Source organism: Dermatophagoides pteronyssinus, unplaced genomic scaffold, assembly GCF_027571235.1.
Source record: "Dermatophagoides pteronyssinus isolate colony J.1.1.1.1 unplaced genomic scaffold, Derpt_VIB-CSIC_2022.12 sq0029, whole genome shotgun sequence".
NCBI lineage: Eukaryota > Metazoa > Arthropoda > Arachnida > Sarcoptiformes > Pyroglyphidae > Dermatophagoides > Dermatophagoides pteronyssinus.
This window is the reverse complement of record NW_027461553.1, coordinates 257,044-274,733: the sequence shown is the minus strand read 5'-3', so window position 1 is coordinate 274,733 and position 17,690 is coordinate 257,044. Positions and strand designations below refer to the sequence as shown.

The following is a 17,690-nucleotide window of genomic DNA, read 5'->3' as shown; positions in this document are numbered from 1 at the left end:
GAGAGAACGACCTAAGAAAATGAATAAGAAAAACAGAAAGAGAGAAAAGAAAATATTTCTGCTATCATTAGATGATTATTGTGTATTTTGCGTTATTCGTAAAATTTTCTTTCAACAACAACAACAAAATAGTTGCTGGCCAAAGAATGTGTATTGACGGCAGCGACCGAAAAGTCAATGTTTTTAGTTAAAATCAAGTAATCATACTGACAACAACAACGTTATCCATTTGGTTTTTTTTTAAAATTATTTTGCGGTTTTTATTCTTCCTCTCCATGTGTGTGAAGTTCAATTCTGAATGAATGTTACTTGTTGTTTTTTGCGATTCTGTTGTTGTTGTTATGAATTGTGATGTGAATTTCAAATGAATTTTCAAAAACTCAACAACAACAACGACAACAGCAAAATGATGATGATGGATAAACATTATTGTGTTGATGATGATGATGATATTTGTCCATCGTCATCATCAATGGAATATCAAAATATAAATCCGGAGAAGAGGAAAATGTTTGTCAATCAAAAAACATCGATACCATCGATATCATCAACATCTAAGTCATCTTTTATAAAGCAATCATCATCATCAGTAGTAACAACATTGCCATTATTAAATGAAAAATTATTTTGCTCATCACCAACACCATCAACAAGAAGATTATCATCGAAACAACAAACGATGCCATTATTATCATCAACAATAACAATAAAGTCAATAATAAAACAATCGATATTATTATTAACAATATTATTGTTTAAATATCGATATTTTCGTTCATCACTATCGTCATCGAATTCTACATCCACATCCATTTCATCAACAGCCACAAAACAAAGTCGAACAAATTTATTTTCATTCAAATCATCTAAATTATCATCATCGACAAAATCACCACAATCATCATCATCACCATTATCATCATTATTTTTTCATCCAATCATAACAATCATAATCATAATGATTGTTTTTGATCCAAAACAAAGTTTTATTGTTGCAGGTATAATATTATTTTTTCAATCAATCGATCAATAAGAAAACAAAATAACAACAACGATTTTTTCTTTTAAACATAAGGACAAACATGTAACTATCCAGGATCACCTGCACATGCATCGGTTACATTTACAAATGAACGTATGGTTTCAGGTACAATTGCAACATATACATGCGATAATGGTTATGAATTATTAGGACCATCAAGACGTTTATGTCATCAGAATGGCACCTGGACACCATTAGGCATTCCATTTTGTGGTAAGTTTTTTTATCTTTTTAAATAGAGTTTTCCAATGAAATGAAAATGAATACTGAGTAAACAGAAAAATTTCGTAAACCAAACCTTGAACACAGAAAACCTTTTCGATTGATAATCGAAGGTTTTTTTCTTTCCTTCAACTTTCGATAAAGCATGATTACAGCATCAGATCGAGAGAAAAAAACACGCCTTGAAAAATTCTTTTTCAAATTTTTTCAAAAAACTAAACTAAAAGGCCAAAGGTCATTTGGTTGTTTCACTCAATCATTTCATTAAAAAATTGTTTCTCTCCATTCCCTCTTGAATGTCCAAGAAGTAAAACAAAAACTTCAAAATCTCAAAAACAATAGACCAAGATGGCTATTTTGATGATTCTTGAATCAAAAATCATTGATGACCTTTTGGTTGATCACCTTTTTTCTTACCTTCTACTTTACATACCTATCATCATAATCATCATCATTATTATCAAGCTTGATAAATCAGGATTATATAAGGATGTGATGGTAATAAGGAATTGATCAAAATGATTATCATAATGATGCCTATTATATAGTGATGATGATGATCCTCATCATCCTCCTTATCCTCTCTCCTTATCCACCACCACCATAACCATCACCAACAAACACTTGTTGTTGATTCACCCGAAAAAAACATAATTTACTTGAAATAATCATGATGATCAACATGCTTTTCCGAATGATATGATTAGAAGAAGAAAGAACGAAAGAAAATTCTTCACTAATAATAAGGTCAGAAATATACGAACGACGATTTAAGTTTGTTTCCATCCATCCATCCACAATACAAAAAAAAAAAATCAATGATGACCAATAATAAAAATCAAAGTCAGAAAAGGTGTTTTTTCCCATTCTTTCTTTCTTCAGGTATCACGTATGGTATTCTTCAGTGTTATTTGCCGGTCATTATTTAAAGTTTTTTCAAAAAAAAAAAAATTTTTAACACAAAAGAAGCGCGTCTTTCAAGGACACCCAAAAAATACGAATAATGTTTTTTTTTTTTTTTTTGACTGAAATGTGTGGAGGGTAAGGAGAAAAAACTAGCAAACTGAATGACAAGAATGGGCAATAAATTAGAGCAAATTAAAATCAAAAGAAGAACGTTTGGAAAAGTCTTACCCTGTTTGATCATTGAATTTGTCTTTTTCTTTCATTTCTGGATTTATAAATCATCGATTGATCATCATCATCATCATTTGATGGTAAAAAAATTAGCCTTAAGGAATTTTGCTTTTTCTGATACAATTTTTTAATCAGAAAAAAATATTGATGATCTCTTATTTTCAATCGTAATTACATTCGACTACCGAGATTTTCTTTTTTTAATCATCATCATTTGATGATGATGATGATAAATTCTTTACATTTGGCTATGATGATTTTCTTCTACTTTTTCTTCGATTAGAAATGGTCATCACCTATAGACCCAAAAATTATTTGATTTCGCATTTTGTTTTTTTCAAAATTTTAAATTTTTTTTTAAAGATAAATCCAGCAGTGATCAATCAATGTTATGTGTAAAAAAAGGATGAAATGTCATCGACCAAACAAAATTATTTTTTTTCTTGATTTCTTCATTTTTGATGATGATATTTGTTATCTTTATTTTCTGATTTTCAACAAAGATAATAATGTTTTCCTAAAATCTTTTTCTCGCTTTGAATTCTTTTTAAAATCAAGTTTTGTTGCTGTTGAAAAAAATCCCTTTTTCTCACCATCCAAAAAAACCGAAGAATATTCCATAAATGAAAGAATTTCCTTTTTTGTTTGTTTGAAAAAATAACACTTTTTTTTCCACCGTTTTTTTTAAAACCGTCTCTCACCTCCAATATATCATCATCAGTTGATTGGTTTATGATGTTTATTTTTTTAGACAAGATAAACTTTGATGACATTCTCTTTTGGTATATGGTAGTAATGTTTTTTTTCCCGGCATTATCATCCAAAATGTTTGTTTGTTTATTTTCAATGTAGTTCCGCGTAATCCTTCATCATCATCATCATCATTCTGGTTAGGTTAATGTTTTTGATGATGTTTGTTCAAATACGGTGAATCATTACCGACGAATGTTGTCGATAAAAAATTCACAACCACCAATGATTATTCCTTGCATCAAACTTGTTCATCACTTGAATACAAGATGTTTCTGTATAAATTTAAACTGTAAAACACAAACATTTGTGAATGAAATGTATATTTTTCTTTTTCTTTTTTTCATTTAATTTCTTCCTTGCTTCATTATTTCAATGATCATCATCATCGCTGGTGAATATAATGATTATGGCAATGTTGATGTTGATGATAATGTTGTTGGTGATGGTGGTGATGATCATCAAAGTCAGTAACCCCTCCTCAAGAGATTTTCTGTGGAAAAAATGATGTTGATGAAATAATAATAATAATGATGATGATCGAAAAGACTTGTCAGTCAACAAGTTTTTCTTCGTTCATATTCTTGCTTGCTTTGATAATTTGTTCTGTTTGATTTTTCTTCACAAAGTTTTTCTGCATTCGTTCTGTTTTTTTACCAATAACCTGATGATGAGAGGATGGTTATGGTTGTTTTTTCTTTTTTTTTCGATAAATTTTCGTTATATAAACAAGGTGCCAATTGGTACCATCCTTGAAATGTTGATGTGATTATCATTCAAATGATGATGACCAAACAGAGTGTAGCATTCAGGAATTGATGGAAGAAATATATCGATGCAAATTTTCTTCATTTTTTTTCATCAAATATTTCATCATACTAATTATCAATTAATTAGTGGCTTTTTTTCTTCTTTGGTTGATGAAAAAATTCACGAAAAAAAAACGAAGGAAATATTGAATGATTTTTTAACCCATTATTAGTCATATCTAAATGGATTTTTTCATACGATTTTTTTCAGCCAAATAAATTCAGAAGTCAAAACTATAATTTTTTTCTTTTAACCAGAATGAATAAATAAATTCTTTTGATAGGTCACGCTGACAAAACATTACATAATATGACATCATCATCATCAATTGTCATGTCAAAAAAATGTTCATTTCAAAATTTAAACATCTCGCCCATTACTTCAACAGTTCAACTTAGCTTGTTTACAAGGTTGAATAAAACAAACAAACATTACATTAAGAGATTTGTTATGCATTAAGATTTGTTTCTGTAAAGTTTTCTATAAATCATTTTCTTCATAGAATTTTTGTTTATCTATCGGGTGATCGAAAAATATTGATTTTAATTTCAAATAAATCATTTTATTTGTAATTTTCAATCTTGAAGAATCAATAATTTTTGATCATCAATAAAATCTTCAATCAATAATCAAATGATCGAAACGACCGGATAAACATAAATGCATCTTAAATGCTACTTGACCTCGATTTTTTTGCTTTTCCGTGATCAATAACCAACTGGTTGTGTGATATTTCATGTTGTGATCGAAGATTTTTGTTTTTTTTTTATTTTTCCGTAGCCCACGAATATTATGTAAAATGAAACCGTTTTTTTTCGTTCGCTCCTACATATGGAGAAGGGGGAAAAAACATTAAATATTCAATGCGAATGGAATGATAAATACTTGCATGGTCAGTATGATGATGATAATAAGTGTACCCCTTTATAAACACACACAAGTGGTATGACCTGTTCAAGATGAAATAACAGAAAAAAAAGAAAAAAACAAACCGGCTGACCTGAGAATTAATGTTTTTTGCTTGCTTTTTTTTGATGATGATGATGATGAAAATTTATCATCCATCTATCAAGTTACCCGCTCTGTTGGTGGCTAATAACATCATTGGTTTTTGAATGCCAAAAAAAAAATCTAATGATTATGATGATGATGATGGTTTATTTCGTTTCTAATCAAATCAAATCAAATCGACCAAAAATATTAATCAAGAACCAGTTCCAGTTTATTCTGATTGCCTCTATCTTGTTCATTAATTCAATATATATTGATAGATAGATAGATAGATAAAAAAACCAATCAAAACAAGATTTTTTTTTTTTGAAAGCCGGAAGCCTAGTATCAATAAAATGATAAAATATGTGATCAATTAATCTTTGAGATAATAGCAACAGCAACAGGCTTTTATACATTCATTGATTACGGTATGTGATTCTCATTTTCCATTCACAAATTGATTGGACTGGATTGATGTTTGTTGTTTGTTGTTGTTTGATGTTTGTTGATGGTTGATCCTGAAAGAAGAAAATAAATCACGAATATCAAACATCCAAATCATTATTATTATTATGATTCGGTAGTAGTTTGAAAACAAATTTTTTCTCAAAAGATTATTCGGTAATTTTGCAATTTTCATATCACCAGTTGGATATGCGATCAATCGGTCGCTTCGGTTGGTCACATTGGATCATTTCCAAGGAAAAATTATCATTTCACATATTTGATTTGATTTGAAGCGTCAAAACAAAACAGAAGAAAAGCAGAAAGAAAATTGCTCAAATTCCAATGTTGTTTTGATAAGAAAAAAGAAACCAACCGAACAAAAAAAATTGCCGAAAAAAATACCTTTTTAATAATATCAATCAGAAGAAGAAGAAAACCGAAAAAGAAAAAATCGAAAGAACAAAAAACAAAAAAAAATTGAGGTCAGAAAAGAGATATATACAAATGGGGCGCCATTACCATTATCCACTAACCAACCAACCAACCAGCAAAATAACCAACGAACAAACCAAAAGACTATCGCGTTGTCCTATTTTTTACCATTCTCGTTGTTCGATTGTCCTCGAACTTGAAAATGATCATCATCATCATTGACGATCAAATGAAATGAAATGCATGAATGAAGGGTGTTCAACAGGTATCATCATCAAAAAGATCTTCTTTTTCATTGCAAATTACAAATTAGATTCAAAAAAAAAAAAACATTTTGTTGCCATTCTTTTGAGAACAAATTTGAACAAAATATACTTTTTATTCAATTTTTTTGAATTTCAAAAAAGTATTCAATAGCTATTTTCATTCATTCATTTGACGACATTCATTTGAAGAAGAAACGAAATTCAATTATCTCTGATTCGAGTAGTAGTATTCAATTTTTTTTTTTAACAATTACATATTGTTATCTGTTACAAATGAAAAAAATCATCATTATTCGGACATTTGAATCATTAACCGACCTGATGATGATGATAATAATGATAATTTTCTACATTAATTTTTCCAGAGAAATTACTCCATTGATTGATTTTTTTTCCTGTATGATGATGATTGTCACAAACAAAAATTATCACATTTCTTCTTTTGGGTCATTGGTCATTCATTTTTTTGTTGTTTGAAAATTCAATTTGTAATCTCTCTCTCTCTCTCTCTCTCTCTCTCTGGCTCTCGGTTTGTCCATCTTGTTCCTTATTCATTCATTCATTTTGTTGTTGTTGTTGTTGTTAGATGCCAAAATGATAATTTTTAATTTTATTCAAAAAAAAAAAAAAAACATTTTCAATTTAAAAATCATCATCAAGACAACATTGAAACCTACCTGTACATCAGGATGATATCCATATTTCAAAGAAGAAGAAGAAAAAATAAAATATAAAATCTTCAATGAAATATTCAATGTTTTTTTTTTTCTTTTCATTATTCAATAATGACTGATGACTGATGACTGATGGATGCTAATGATTGAATGATAATGATAATGACACGAGACATTTTCTTTTCTTTTTTTTACAAAATAAAAATCCGGATATTCCAATCGCGGGTTATGATGATGATTTTTGTTTGAAATTTTTAATAGGAAAAAAAATTGAATTTTCTTCCTTTCCACAATTGTTGTCGTCATTGCAATAAAAGAAAAATCTTAAAGGGATAAAATGGTTCAGACCATGATTTTCATCATAATGATGATGACATCCAATGATGACATCCGATTTTTTTTCTGTTGTTGTTGTTGTTGAGGTCGAAGATGTTTTTTTTTCTTCTTTCCTGTTTCACCTGTGTCATTCAAATCAAATGAATTGAAAAAAAATTCAATTAACCCGATAATATTTTGTTTACCTTGATCTTAGTCGTTTGTTTGTTGTTGAATTTTTAAATTATTTTGCTGGTGATGAATCATTTTTTCCTGTTATTAATTTCTAAAAATCTTTCTTTTGTTGTCGTTGTTGTTTGGCATCAATCCTGGAACAGAAATTCAATTGAATTTCATTTTTTTCTTTAACAAGTTTTTTTTCTTTAAATTCAAATTTAAATTCGTCGATTTTTCAATTCATAAAATATGTTACAAAAATTGAATTGCTGTCGTTTGATCGATTTGCAAAGTTTTTCAGTCTAATTCTCTATATAATCCGATTGATTGATTGATTGATTGATCGACGATAACTATGATGATGATGAGGATAACTCCTTTTACAAAAAATTCCTTTTCACATTTGAAAGCGAAAAAATGAAGTTTTTGAAAACTTTTCGGAAAAAAAGGGGTAATAATAGATTATATAACTGATTGAACTTTATGATAGTAATCCGGCTTCAGAGAAATCCAAAAAATGATGATCAATATGAAATGAAATGAAAAGAAAATTCAATCAACCAAATCTAAATCAATCTTTCTTTTTAGATTTTCTATGAAGTTTCACCATAGAAAATTAATGCCTTTTTGTTTTTCTAATTGACTTTTATTCATCCAATTTTTTTTTGTTTAGTTTAATTGATTTATGAAGATCTTCATTAGGTCAATCCATCCACCTACACACTTACAGAGTGATTCATTCATTCATTCATTCATTCAGACAATGAAAACAATAACTTTCATAATTTAATTTAATGAAATGATGGTTGTATGTATATTCTTATCATTTCAAAAATTGAATTTGATTCAAGTAAACAAAACAAAAACAAAACAAAAACAAAAACAAACAAACAAAATTTGACTGAAAATAGAAACAAAAAAAAATGTCTATTGTTTTTTTTAAAAAAAAACTTTGTCGAAATCGTTTTATTCGGCTAAAATTTAAAAACTTACATACACACAAGCACAATCCTGAAACAGAAAAAAAAACATTGAAATCAGAAAATACGCAAAATAAGCAAATAAACAAAAGTCCCATCAACAACAAGGTTGTTCAGGTCGATTCAATTCAATTCATTTCATTTGTTTTATTTACCATATCAACAAAATGATGATTGAATTAAGAAATATTTTAATTCTCTCTCTCTCTCTCTCTCTCTCTTAATAGACATAATTATTATCTATATTTGATGGTGATGATGATGATAAATTGAGTTGCTATTTTGCTATTTTGGAATCCATCCTTTTTTTCGTTGATTCAATAATGGATCCATTGTTTTATTTTCATTTGGCTGTATTCAACAAAAACAAACAATTTTTATGATTTGAATGTCAAATTGATTTTGTTTCTTTCGTTGACAATTTTTTTCGTTTTCCACTTCTTTTTTGAAGATGTTTTCAAGAAAGATGTTTCGGAAATCTTTTAATCAATTTACGTTGCTGTTGTGTGTAGGTGTTTCCATGTCTACTTTGATATGTGGAATGCAATGTGGGTGTGCTTATGACTGGTAGCTTTGTTTCTGACTTTTTTGAAGTTTTGAAGTTTGTTTGTTTGGCCGTAGAGAGAGAAGAAGAACAATGGATTTTTTCTTTTTTAATCGTTTCAACTAGACAATGATGATGATGATGATGGAACTTTAAAAAATTCAAGGTTCTCATTGTGTGTGTGTGGATCGAATTTGTTCCCAGAACTTTGTTTGTTTGCTTGCTTCGTTTTTGTCTTAGTAAAACAAAACAAAAATTAAAAATTAAAAATCAATTTTTAAAACAGGCTAGACAGGGTGTTCTTTAAAAAAAACTAATTTTTTTAAAAGAAAAAAAAACTAATCGATTTACAAATCATGATTGGTGGTCTTTCTTAATTACAAGTGTTGTTTTTTTTTGGATTCGATCCAGGTAAAAAACGACAACAGGTGGTCGTAATATTCGGTGTATTTTAAGAAAAAAAACTTTCTTGACACTCATCATTTGTTTTTTTTTAAATTTCAAAAAAAAACTTTTTTCATAATTTCAATCTAATTATAGATTGAATGATTTGAATAACTTTTTTTTCTTTTTTTGCTTATCATCATTATCACAATTGATTATGAATTTGTCGTTTGAAAAGAAAAGAAAAGAGAAAATCATTGAAGAAAAATTCAACTTTGAATATCGGATGACGATAAATCACGAATATGATCACGATTTTCATTGACAACTTTCATTTGTGTTTTTCGGAATTTGATGAGAAAATGATTATCATTATTAGGAGAGAGAGAGAGAGAGAGAGAGAGACACGAGAAGAAAATGTTTCTCGAAATTATCAAAATTCAAAATTCACATTTTGCTCTAATTAATTCAATAAAATGATACAATTTTCACACTTACTTTTTCTCTCTCACTCTCTCTCTCTCTCACACATTCGATTCTCATTTCGATCGATCGATTGGATCAATCGATTGATTTATTAGCCAATAATGTCTGTCTGTCTGTTGTTACTCTTTGGCGTTTTAAGATCTATTGATTATTGAAATTAGTCAACAACAACAACAACAACAACAACATCGAGACCTTTATGGTTCTACTAATCATTAACAACAACAACAATCAAAAAACAGGATTTTTTTCTTTACCTTTTCGTTACTGAAATACTTTTTTCACTTGTAAATATCTAATGATAATTTCATTGCGTGACTCACGAATCTAACAGAAACAAAAATCCAACTTTGATCACACATTTCACTTCTATAACACTGTGTGTGTGTTTCCAAGTGTGAACTGTGTGTTTGGATGTTTTCACAAATTAAATCTTTGGAACTCAAAGAAACAAATGATAATCACCATCAACAGCGATAATAATGATAATATCGATGACATTAAACAAGGTGAACAAAAAAAAATTCAATATTGACCTTCATTATTAAATTTTTCTCTTGTTGTCGATGATCATCATCATGTTTTCCTTTAAAAAACCTAAAAAGAAGAAGAAAAAGAAGAAAAAAAGTGTTAATTTTTTCTATCAAGAAATTTCCCAAACAACAAAAAAAATTTACGGAAATCCATTTTTCCCATCCATTCGTCCAAGTTACAGTAGCCAAGTAGTTCCTGTCAGAGGATTTTTTTGTTTTGTTCTCCTGTCACTTTAATCCATCCATGAATTTAAATTTCGAAACAAATTCAACCAACCGTTTATCAGTTTCTCTTCTGAATATCTCTGTAATCGATCGATATTCATTTGTTTTGTTTTGGCAATCATACCGGCTTATTTTTTTTACAATCGAAATGAATTTTGGAGACAAATATCGATACGGAATGATAAAAGCGCGGAATTTATTCCATCAAACATTGACAGATAATAATAATGGTGGGCTGAAATTCTTTCTGAATGATTGTTTCATTTGCTTTACAGGATGTCTTGATTGTTGTTGTTGTTGTAACCGATTTATTCCACTTCGTTTAACGAATTGAATGTTGTTGTTGTTGTTGTTAAATTTCATTGTTTAAGAAGGGATGTGAATTTTTGAAGAAAGATATATTCGATACACAGAGAGAGACAAATTGTTTCAAATTTCAAATCAACCATGTATGAAAACAAAACAAAAGAAATGAAATATATTTTTTTAACGTTTTGATTATAATAACGGTTTTCACATAACAATTGATTGTTGGTTGTGGGTTATTTTCTTCAATCATTTTTACGTTGTTGTTGTTATTTGGTATTTTGCGACAGATTTTTGTCTTGTTTGTTTGTTTCGGCTGTCTTCACATTATCATCTGACCAACCAGGAATTATCGACACCTCCCTGTTTTCTGATAGAAAAAAATGCCAGATATTTTTTTTTCGGGAAAATCATTGAGGAAAAATATAATTTACCTTTCCACACACACACACTTGAATCAATTGAACTCTTGTGTATGACGGATTCGCTTGAATCAATTATCATGTCAAACTAAAGATCCGGGAGGGATGAAACAAAAAAAATGATAACAAATAACCAGAAGAACAACAGAAAAAAAATCAATTTTTTTTTGTTTCGTTGATTGTTTCGTTGTTTCAATAAATTTAAATAGTTTTTTTTTTTTTTGGTTTTTCAAAAAAAAAAAAAATCGATTTCGAATGTTTTCAACAATATCGCCAAAAAAAACAACAATCGATATAATCGATATATTTCGTCCATCTAAAAATGTAACAAAAAAAAAGAGTTTTTCGCATCCACCCATTTTTATTGTTTTTTGTTGTTGATCATTATCATTTGTGGTAAAAAAACATTGAAATCGTTGATGACTGTTGATGGAACAAAATGATTATCATCAAGTATATCGCTACATCTTTATCAAAAACAAGGAGTAATGGTGATGATGAAAAACAATCGAAAAATCGTTCGATATTTCTAACGATTCTTTTTGTTTCAAATTCATTTTGGAAACGAAGAAAAAAAGATCGAAAGTGTTTTGTGTTTCTGATCAATCAATCAATCAATCAATCAATCGATCAATCAATGATTTGTGATGATAATTTTTTAATTTTTCAACTTTTAATTCTTTGTTGCTGCTGTCATTAATGTTTCCAAAAAAATGAAAAAATGCAACATTTTCCATTAGTTATTATCGTTGGCCATTGGCAGTCCATGGACAAAAAGCTCATCATCGCTGTCTCGTTTCCATTCCAAAAGCTAAACAAAACAATTGAAACAATGCAAAACCGAAAAGAAAAAGTTGCCAAAAAAAAAAAAAATCATAATTGTCCCTTATTTGATGATGATAATGATGATAATGATAATGATTATGACATTGATGAATAATTATATGATGGCCAATAATTTGAATGAATGAATGAATGAATGACATCCATAAATAGATTGATTGGTTGGTTGATCCTCGCTCATCATCGCTCATCGCTCATGTCATTGATCTTTTTGTTTCTATCCTGACAACCATCACTGTTTGCTCAAAACAAAAAATTTAATTTACACATTTAAATTCTATTCACGTAACAGTTGCACACGTGCAACAGCAACAGGTGCACGTGTTGACAGCTTTCAAAAATATCCAAAATATTTTTGTTGTTGTTGTTGATCATACACATCAATCATTCGCACAACAACAACAACAACAAAATTGCTGGCCATATCATTGATAATTTTTAATGATTTTTTTTTGATTCGGCTACTTTTTTCGGGTTATTAAAGACAACAAAAAGAAATTTATAATTATTGTCAACGATGTTTTTTTTGGTTGGTCAATTCATTGATGCTGATCATCTTCAATCATCATCATGATGTCATTTTATAAGATGACCAAGTATAATATCCAATTATGTTTCATGATGATGATGATGTATAATTATCATTTTACACGAACATCAATGGATGTCTTTTGTTTTTTGTTTGCTTGTTTGTTGATCTCGACAAGTTTCAATTTTCTCTAATAACAACAACAACAAATGAACAATGTGACCGAATGACTTTCATCATTTCAATTGATAATGATGATCATTATATGGCCAATTTTATTCAAACGCACATACACACGTTTTTCAAAGATTTCAATGACAATCAACATAAATGAATGAATGAATGACCATAACCCGTGTTTGTTGATCTATTAAGCATCTTCTTCATCATCATTAATTTCATCATATTTGATAATTATCAAATGCGAAAAAAATGATGAAATTAAGGTTAATTCTATTGTATCGCTGTTTTTGTTTTTGTTTTTGTTCATTCATTTTTTCTATTGGATTTTATCTATTTCTCACACTTTTTTTCTTCCTAAATTCCGTTATCGTTGTTTTTGTTTTTTGTTTTTGGAACGTCTTGAATCAAGACTCTCTTGATCAACCTGTTGAGAATTTTTGTTTTTTTTTTTTGGACGAAATTTTCAACGAAATTTAAAAAAAAACATTGCAAAATTGCTATTTTGAATGTATTTTTTTCATATTATAATTATACAATTGAATAATTTAGTAATAGAAGGGAAAGAAGCAAAAAAAAAAATTGGATCAAATTACAATGATGATGATGATTTAATTAATTGTTGTTGTTGTTGTTGTTGTTTCGTTGTTTTTCAGTGGCTGTCGCTTATTCATAGATTTTTTTTTACCTTAATTTTTCATTAGTATACGACTAACCACTAATCATTTCTTTTTTGTTTTGTTTTTTGTTTTTTCAATTTTCTAATTCAAAAAAAAAAAAAAACATAACAGTATTAAATGTTGCAATTGGTAAAGCTGCAATGCAATCATCAACCGTTGGACAAGGACATGCACAAAAAGCTGTTGATGGTAGTAAGTATCCTTTGTTTTTTTTTATAACAAACTTAATAGATTTTCCAAAAGAAAAGATTAATCAAATTCAAACTATTTTTACTGTTTCTGTTTCACTTTTCTCTTACCTGAAAAAAGGTCCAAGTTCATTTTTTAATCCATCCACCTGTACAATGACTGAAGCTGAACGTTCACCATGGTTTTATGTTAATCTACTTGAACCAGTACTTGTACAATTAGTACGTATTGATTTTGGTGCATCATGTTGTCAAGGACGACCAGCAACAATTACCGTACGTGTTGGTAATAATCGTCCTGATCTTGGTACAAATCCATTATGTAGAAAATTTACCGGTTTTATTGAAGAAGGACGGCCATTATATTTGCCTTGTACACGACCAATGGCCGGTGCATTTGTATCAATACAATTAGAATCAAATAATGGTAATCAATCACCATTATCAATTTGTGAATTATTTGTCTATACTGATCATGGTAAGTTATTGAATTAATTGAATTGTTTATTGCGTTTTAGATGATGTTTCATTTGATGTATTTGGGTTTGTGTTTTGTTTTGTTTTGTTTTATTCGCCAAAATAGCATTATCAATTGAACAATGTCCAACATTTCGTGATCAACCATTAGGCGGTACATCTACTTATGATGGAAAATGTTATATATTTTATAATGAACATCCATTAAATTTTGAAAATGCAAAAAAATTTTGTGAAGTACGTGGTGGTACTTTAGTTGATGAAACATCACCTGCATTACAAGGTTTTCTTTCTTGGGAACTTTATCGTCGTCATCGTAATGATCCAAATGGTCAATATTGGCTGGGTGCTATACGTGATCAACGTAATCAACAAAATTGGAAATGGATTAATGGAAAAGATGTTTCGATATCATTCTGGAATCTACCAATGACAAGAGAAAATTGTTCAAGATTTGATGGTACAAAAGGATGGCTTTGGTCGGATACAAATTGTCTGATAAAATTAAATTATATGTGTCAACATCGTCCATTAAGTTGTGGTCGTCCTGAACGACCACCAAATTCAACATTAATGATACGTTCAGTTGATGTTGGTCAAACAATTGAATATCATTGTAATGATGGTTCATTATTATTAGGACCAAATATTCGTACTTGTATGTCGAATGGATTCTTTAGTGAATATGCACCTAAATGTAAATGTAAGTATACATATTGAAATCACGAATGAAAGAAAAACATGAATTTTTAAAATTTTTAACACTAAACAATCCTCTTCTTCTTCATTTTTGATTTTTGATAGTCATTATTTTAATAATGATGATGATTATTATGATAATTAAAATCATAACCAAAATTATCATCATCATTCCCAGAGTGTTAGATAGATAATAGATAGTTGATAATGTGTGTGAGTGAGTGAGTGAGTGAGAGAAGAAATGAATATCATTCATTCATTTTTTCTTTCTAATTTTAACTTTAATTTTGCAAATTTCACTATGACCGATTGTGGTTTTCACTGTTTGTTGTTGTTGTTGTTGTTGGTGGTGGTGATGATAATCTTCATCTTCAAACAACAACAACAGATAATCATTGAAGCAAAACAACAATAGTAACTGTATAAAAATAAATAAATTTTTCATTTTGAAATTGGCCATGATTATTAGATTTTTTTTTTTTCTTCTTCTTTTTGATTACGAAAACCTACATATCAAAACAAAAACAAAAACTAAAACGAAAAAAATAAAAGTAATATGATCAGCATAAGGGTTATAACCTCGAAACCTATTCTTCTATCCAAAACAATGATGATGATGATAATAGGATTTTTTTTCTTTCTTTCTTTCTTTCTTTTTGGATTTGAAATTATGAATTGAATTTTGTTTTAATGAATTTTCTTTTTCTTTTTTCTTTTCACCCTAATATTTTTATTAAAGTTATTGAATGTGGACCACCACAATCAATTTCAAATGGCCAATATATATTGAATAATAAATCACGTTCATATATGTCAACATTATCATATCAATGTAATGATGGTTTTGTACTTGTTGGTCGTGGTAATCTTATTTGTGATCCGGATGGTCTTTGGAATGGTCCACCACCACGTTGTGAACCGGTATTATGTCCAGATCCACCAATGATTAAAAATGGTTTCGGTACATTAGTTTCAAATTCAACACGTTTTGATTCGATTGTTGAATATCAATGTGATCCTGGTTTTGAATTGATTGGTGATAAATTAATACAATGTAATCGTGCCGGTTATTGGGAAGGACAACCCGGTTATTGTATTGGTATGTGTATCATTTTAAACTTTATAATTTGAATAATTTTTTATTTTCAACTTTGATTCATAGAAATTCGATCTTCACCGCTAGATATAGCAACAACAACAACAAGTTCATCAACAACAACAACAACTACGACGACAACAACAACAACAACAACACCTTCACCAACTTATCCACCTACTACTGGATATCCAACAACATTTTATGATTCAAATCCTATTCGTGCTAGTTATCCTGGACAAAATAATCCAATTAAACCACCACAAGTTGCATTATTACCTGTTACCAATAATAATCAACAACAACAACAATCGAATATTTATACAAATAATCCATACAATTCAAAATCATCTGAACAACAATCATTACCATCAATGACAACACCATCAACATCAATTTCATCACATTATCATACTACATCATCATCTATATCGACTGTTGATTTATCATCACCATCAACAACATCAACTACTGGTACAACAATCAATAATAATAATAATCGTAATAAACATATCCATCATCAACATCATACATCTATTCATCAACGACCAAACACGCAGAAACCATCATTGACAAATAATCGTATTTCGGATAATGAAATTCCGGATGGATCATCAAATCCAAGTAAAAATCATTTTCTTGGTAAACCATCAAAAATTGCTGCTGCACGATTAAATATGGGCGGTATTATTGCTTTGGGTATATTTGGTGGATTTGTATTTTTAGCTGCTGTTATCACAATTATTGTGATTATTGTTAGAAGGTAAATTTTTTTGGTTTGTTTGTTTGATAAATTTTAATTTTGATAATTTTATTCAAACATTTATTAGATTTAAACATTCACATAATTCATTGGATGCACAAACAATATCAACATTTGATTCAAGTAATGGTGATAATCCTGGTTTTTATCATAAATATGCATCAGCATGGTCACAATTACAAAGTTCAGCTGTATTACATTCTGGTTCATATAAACCGGCTAATATGGCTAATCGATTAGGTGGTGGTGGTGATGTTCCATATGAACATCATCATGCTTATCTACATACGGCTAATGGTGGTGGTGGTGGCGGTGTTGGTGCTTGTATTGGACCAAGACAACGATCACCAAATGGTGGTGGATCTATTAATGAAGCATTCCGTGATGTTGGACAAGATTCTGATCTTTATACACGTAGTGCTGATCGCCGTAATAATAATCTTAATGGAAGTGGTGGTCCAAAACGTAATGGTAATGAACATGATTGGCATAGGGGAAAATATTGATTGATTTTAATGCAAAAAAAAACCGAATCCAAAAATGTTGAATCCGATTACATCGGAAGAAAAAAAAACCACACTTCTTTTTTTGAAAGAAAAATCCTTTTCCCACCATATAATGATTCGCCCACCTTAATCTTCAGCACCTTTTTTTATATATTCAATCAATCAACACATTTACCACATACCACCATTATCATTTACCTCCTTTAATCTTTTAATTTTATTTACAAAACTCTCTCTGTATAACCCTGTGTATTCGGATATGAATTTCTTTTTCTTTCTTTTTTTCTTCATATTGATTTATTATTATGATTTTATCCACATCCACAACAACACACTTACTTACACTTCATTGAACCCTTTTAAGATTCCCAATTCCTCAGCAAGCAAAACAAACAAACACACTTTACTTTTGTTTTATTTTGATTTTATTTATATTATAAATATATTTTTGGTAATTTTTTTAACAGGTTCGCTACCAGCGACGCATATGTGCGTCGTTTTAGTTCTTTATTTTGAACCCGACGACGCAAATATGCGTCGTTTTTGTATTTACATTTAAGCAAATATGCTTGGTTTTAGTATTA

At 29.1% G+C, this 17,690-nt stretch overlaps 1 protein-coding gene and 3 long non-coding RNA genes across 8 annotated transcripts; 1 reads left to right on the top strand and 3 right to left on the bottom strand.

The window, feature by feature from the left end:
* Nucleotides 1-88: 88 nt before the first annotated feature.
* LOC113788868 (uncharacterized) lies at nt 89-17,570 on the top strand. Of its 5 annotated transcripts, XM_075823446.1 has the most exons (8): nt 89-998; nt 1,076-1,255; nt 13,489-13,569; nt 13,687-14,043; nt 14,149-14,745; nt 15,481-15,840; nt 15,904-16,600; nt 16,668-17,570. In XM_075823446.1, the coding sequence occupies exons 1-8, from the start codon at nt 365-367 to the stop codon at nt 17,104-17,106; spliced, it is 3,345 nt and encodes a 1,114-aa protein (XP_075679561.1). In that variant the 5' UTR covers nt 89-364; the 3' UTR covers nt 17,107-17,570. The 5 variants fall into 5 exon arrangements, with proteins under 5 accessions (XP_075679561.1, XP_075679564.1, XP_027194129.2 ...); XM_075823449.1 differs by lacking the exons at nt 89-998; nt 1,076-1,255 and adding an exon at nt 11,564-11,598; XM_027338328.2 differs by lacking the exons at nt 89-998; nt 1,076-1,255 and adding an exon at nt 11,570-11,630.
* LOC142645911 (uncharacterized) lies at nt 4,250-5,068 on the bottom strand. The gene is made up of 3 exons (XR_012846935.1): nt 5,039-5,068; nt 4,851-4,956; nt 4,250-4,786 (listed from the first exon to the last, which is right to left on the bottom strand). It is a non-coding gene; the product is annotated as an uncharacterized LOC142645911 (long non-coding RNA).
* On the bottom strand, nt 6,401-7,693 carry LOC142645919 (uncharacterized). Its single transcript, XR_012846943.1, has 3 exons — nt 7,295-7,693; nt 6,777-7,231; nt 6,401-6,645 (listed from the first exon to the last, which is right to left on the bottom strand). It is a non-coding gene; the product is annotated as an uncharacterized LOC142645919 (long non-coding RNA).
* Nucleotides 8,373-11,359, bottom strand: LOC142645918 (uncharacterized). Its single transcript, XR_012846942.1, has 4 exons — nt 11,158-11,359; nt 10,337-11,093; nt 10,196-10,256; nt 8,373-9,024 (listed from the first exon to the last, which is right to left on the bottom strand). It is a non-coding gene; the product is annotated as an uncharacterized LOC142645918 (long non-coding RNA).
* Nucleotides 17,571-17,690: the final 120 nt, after the last annotated feature.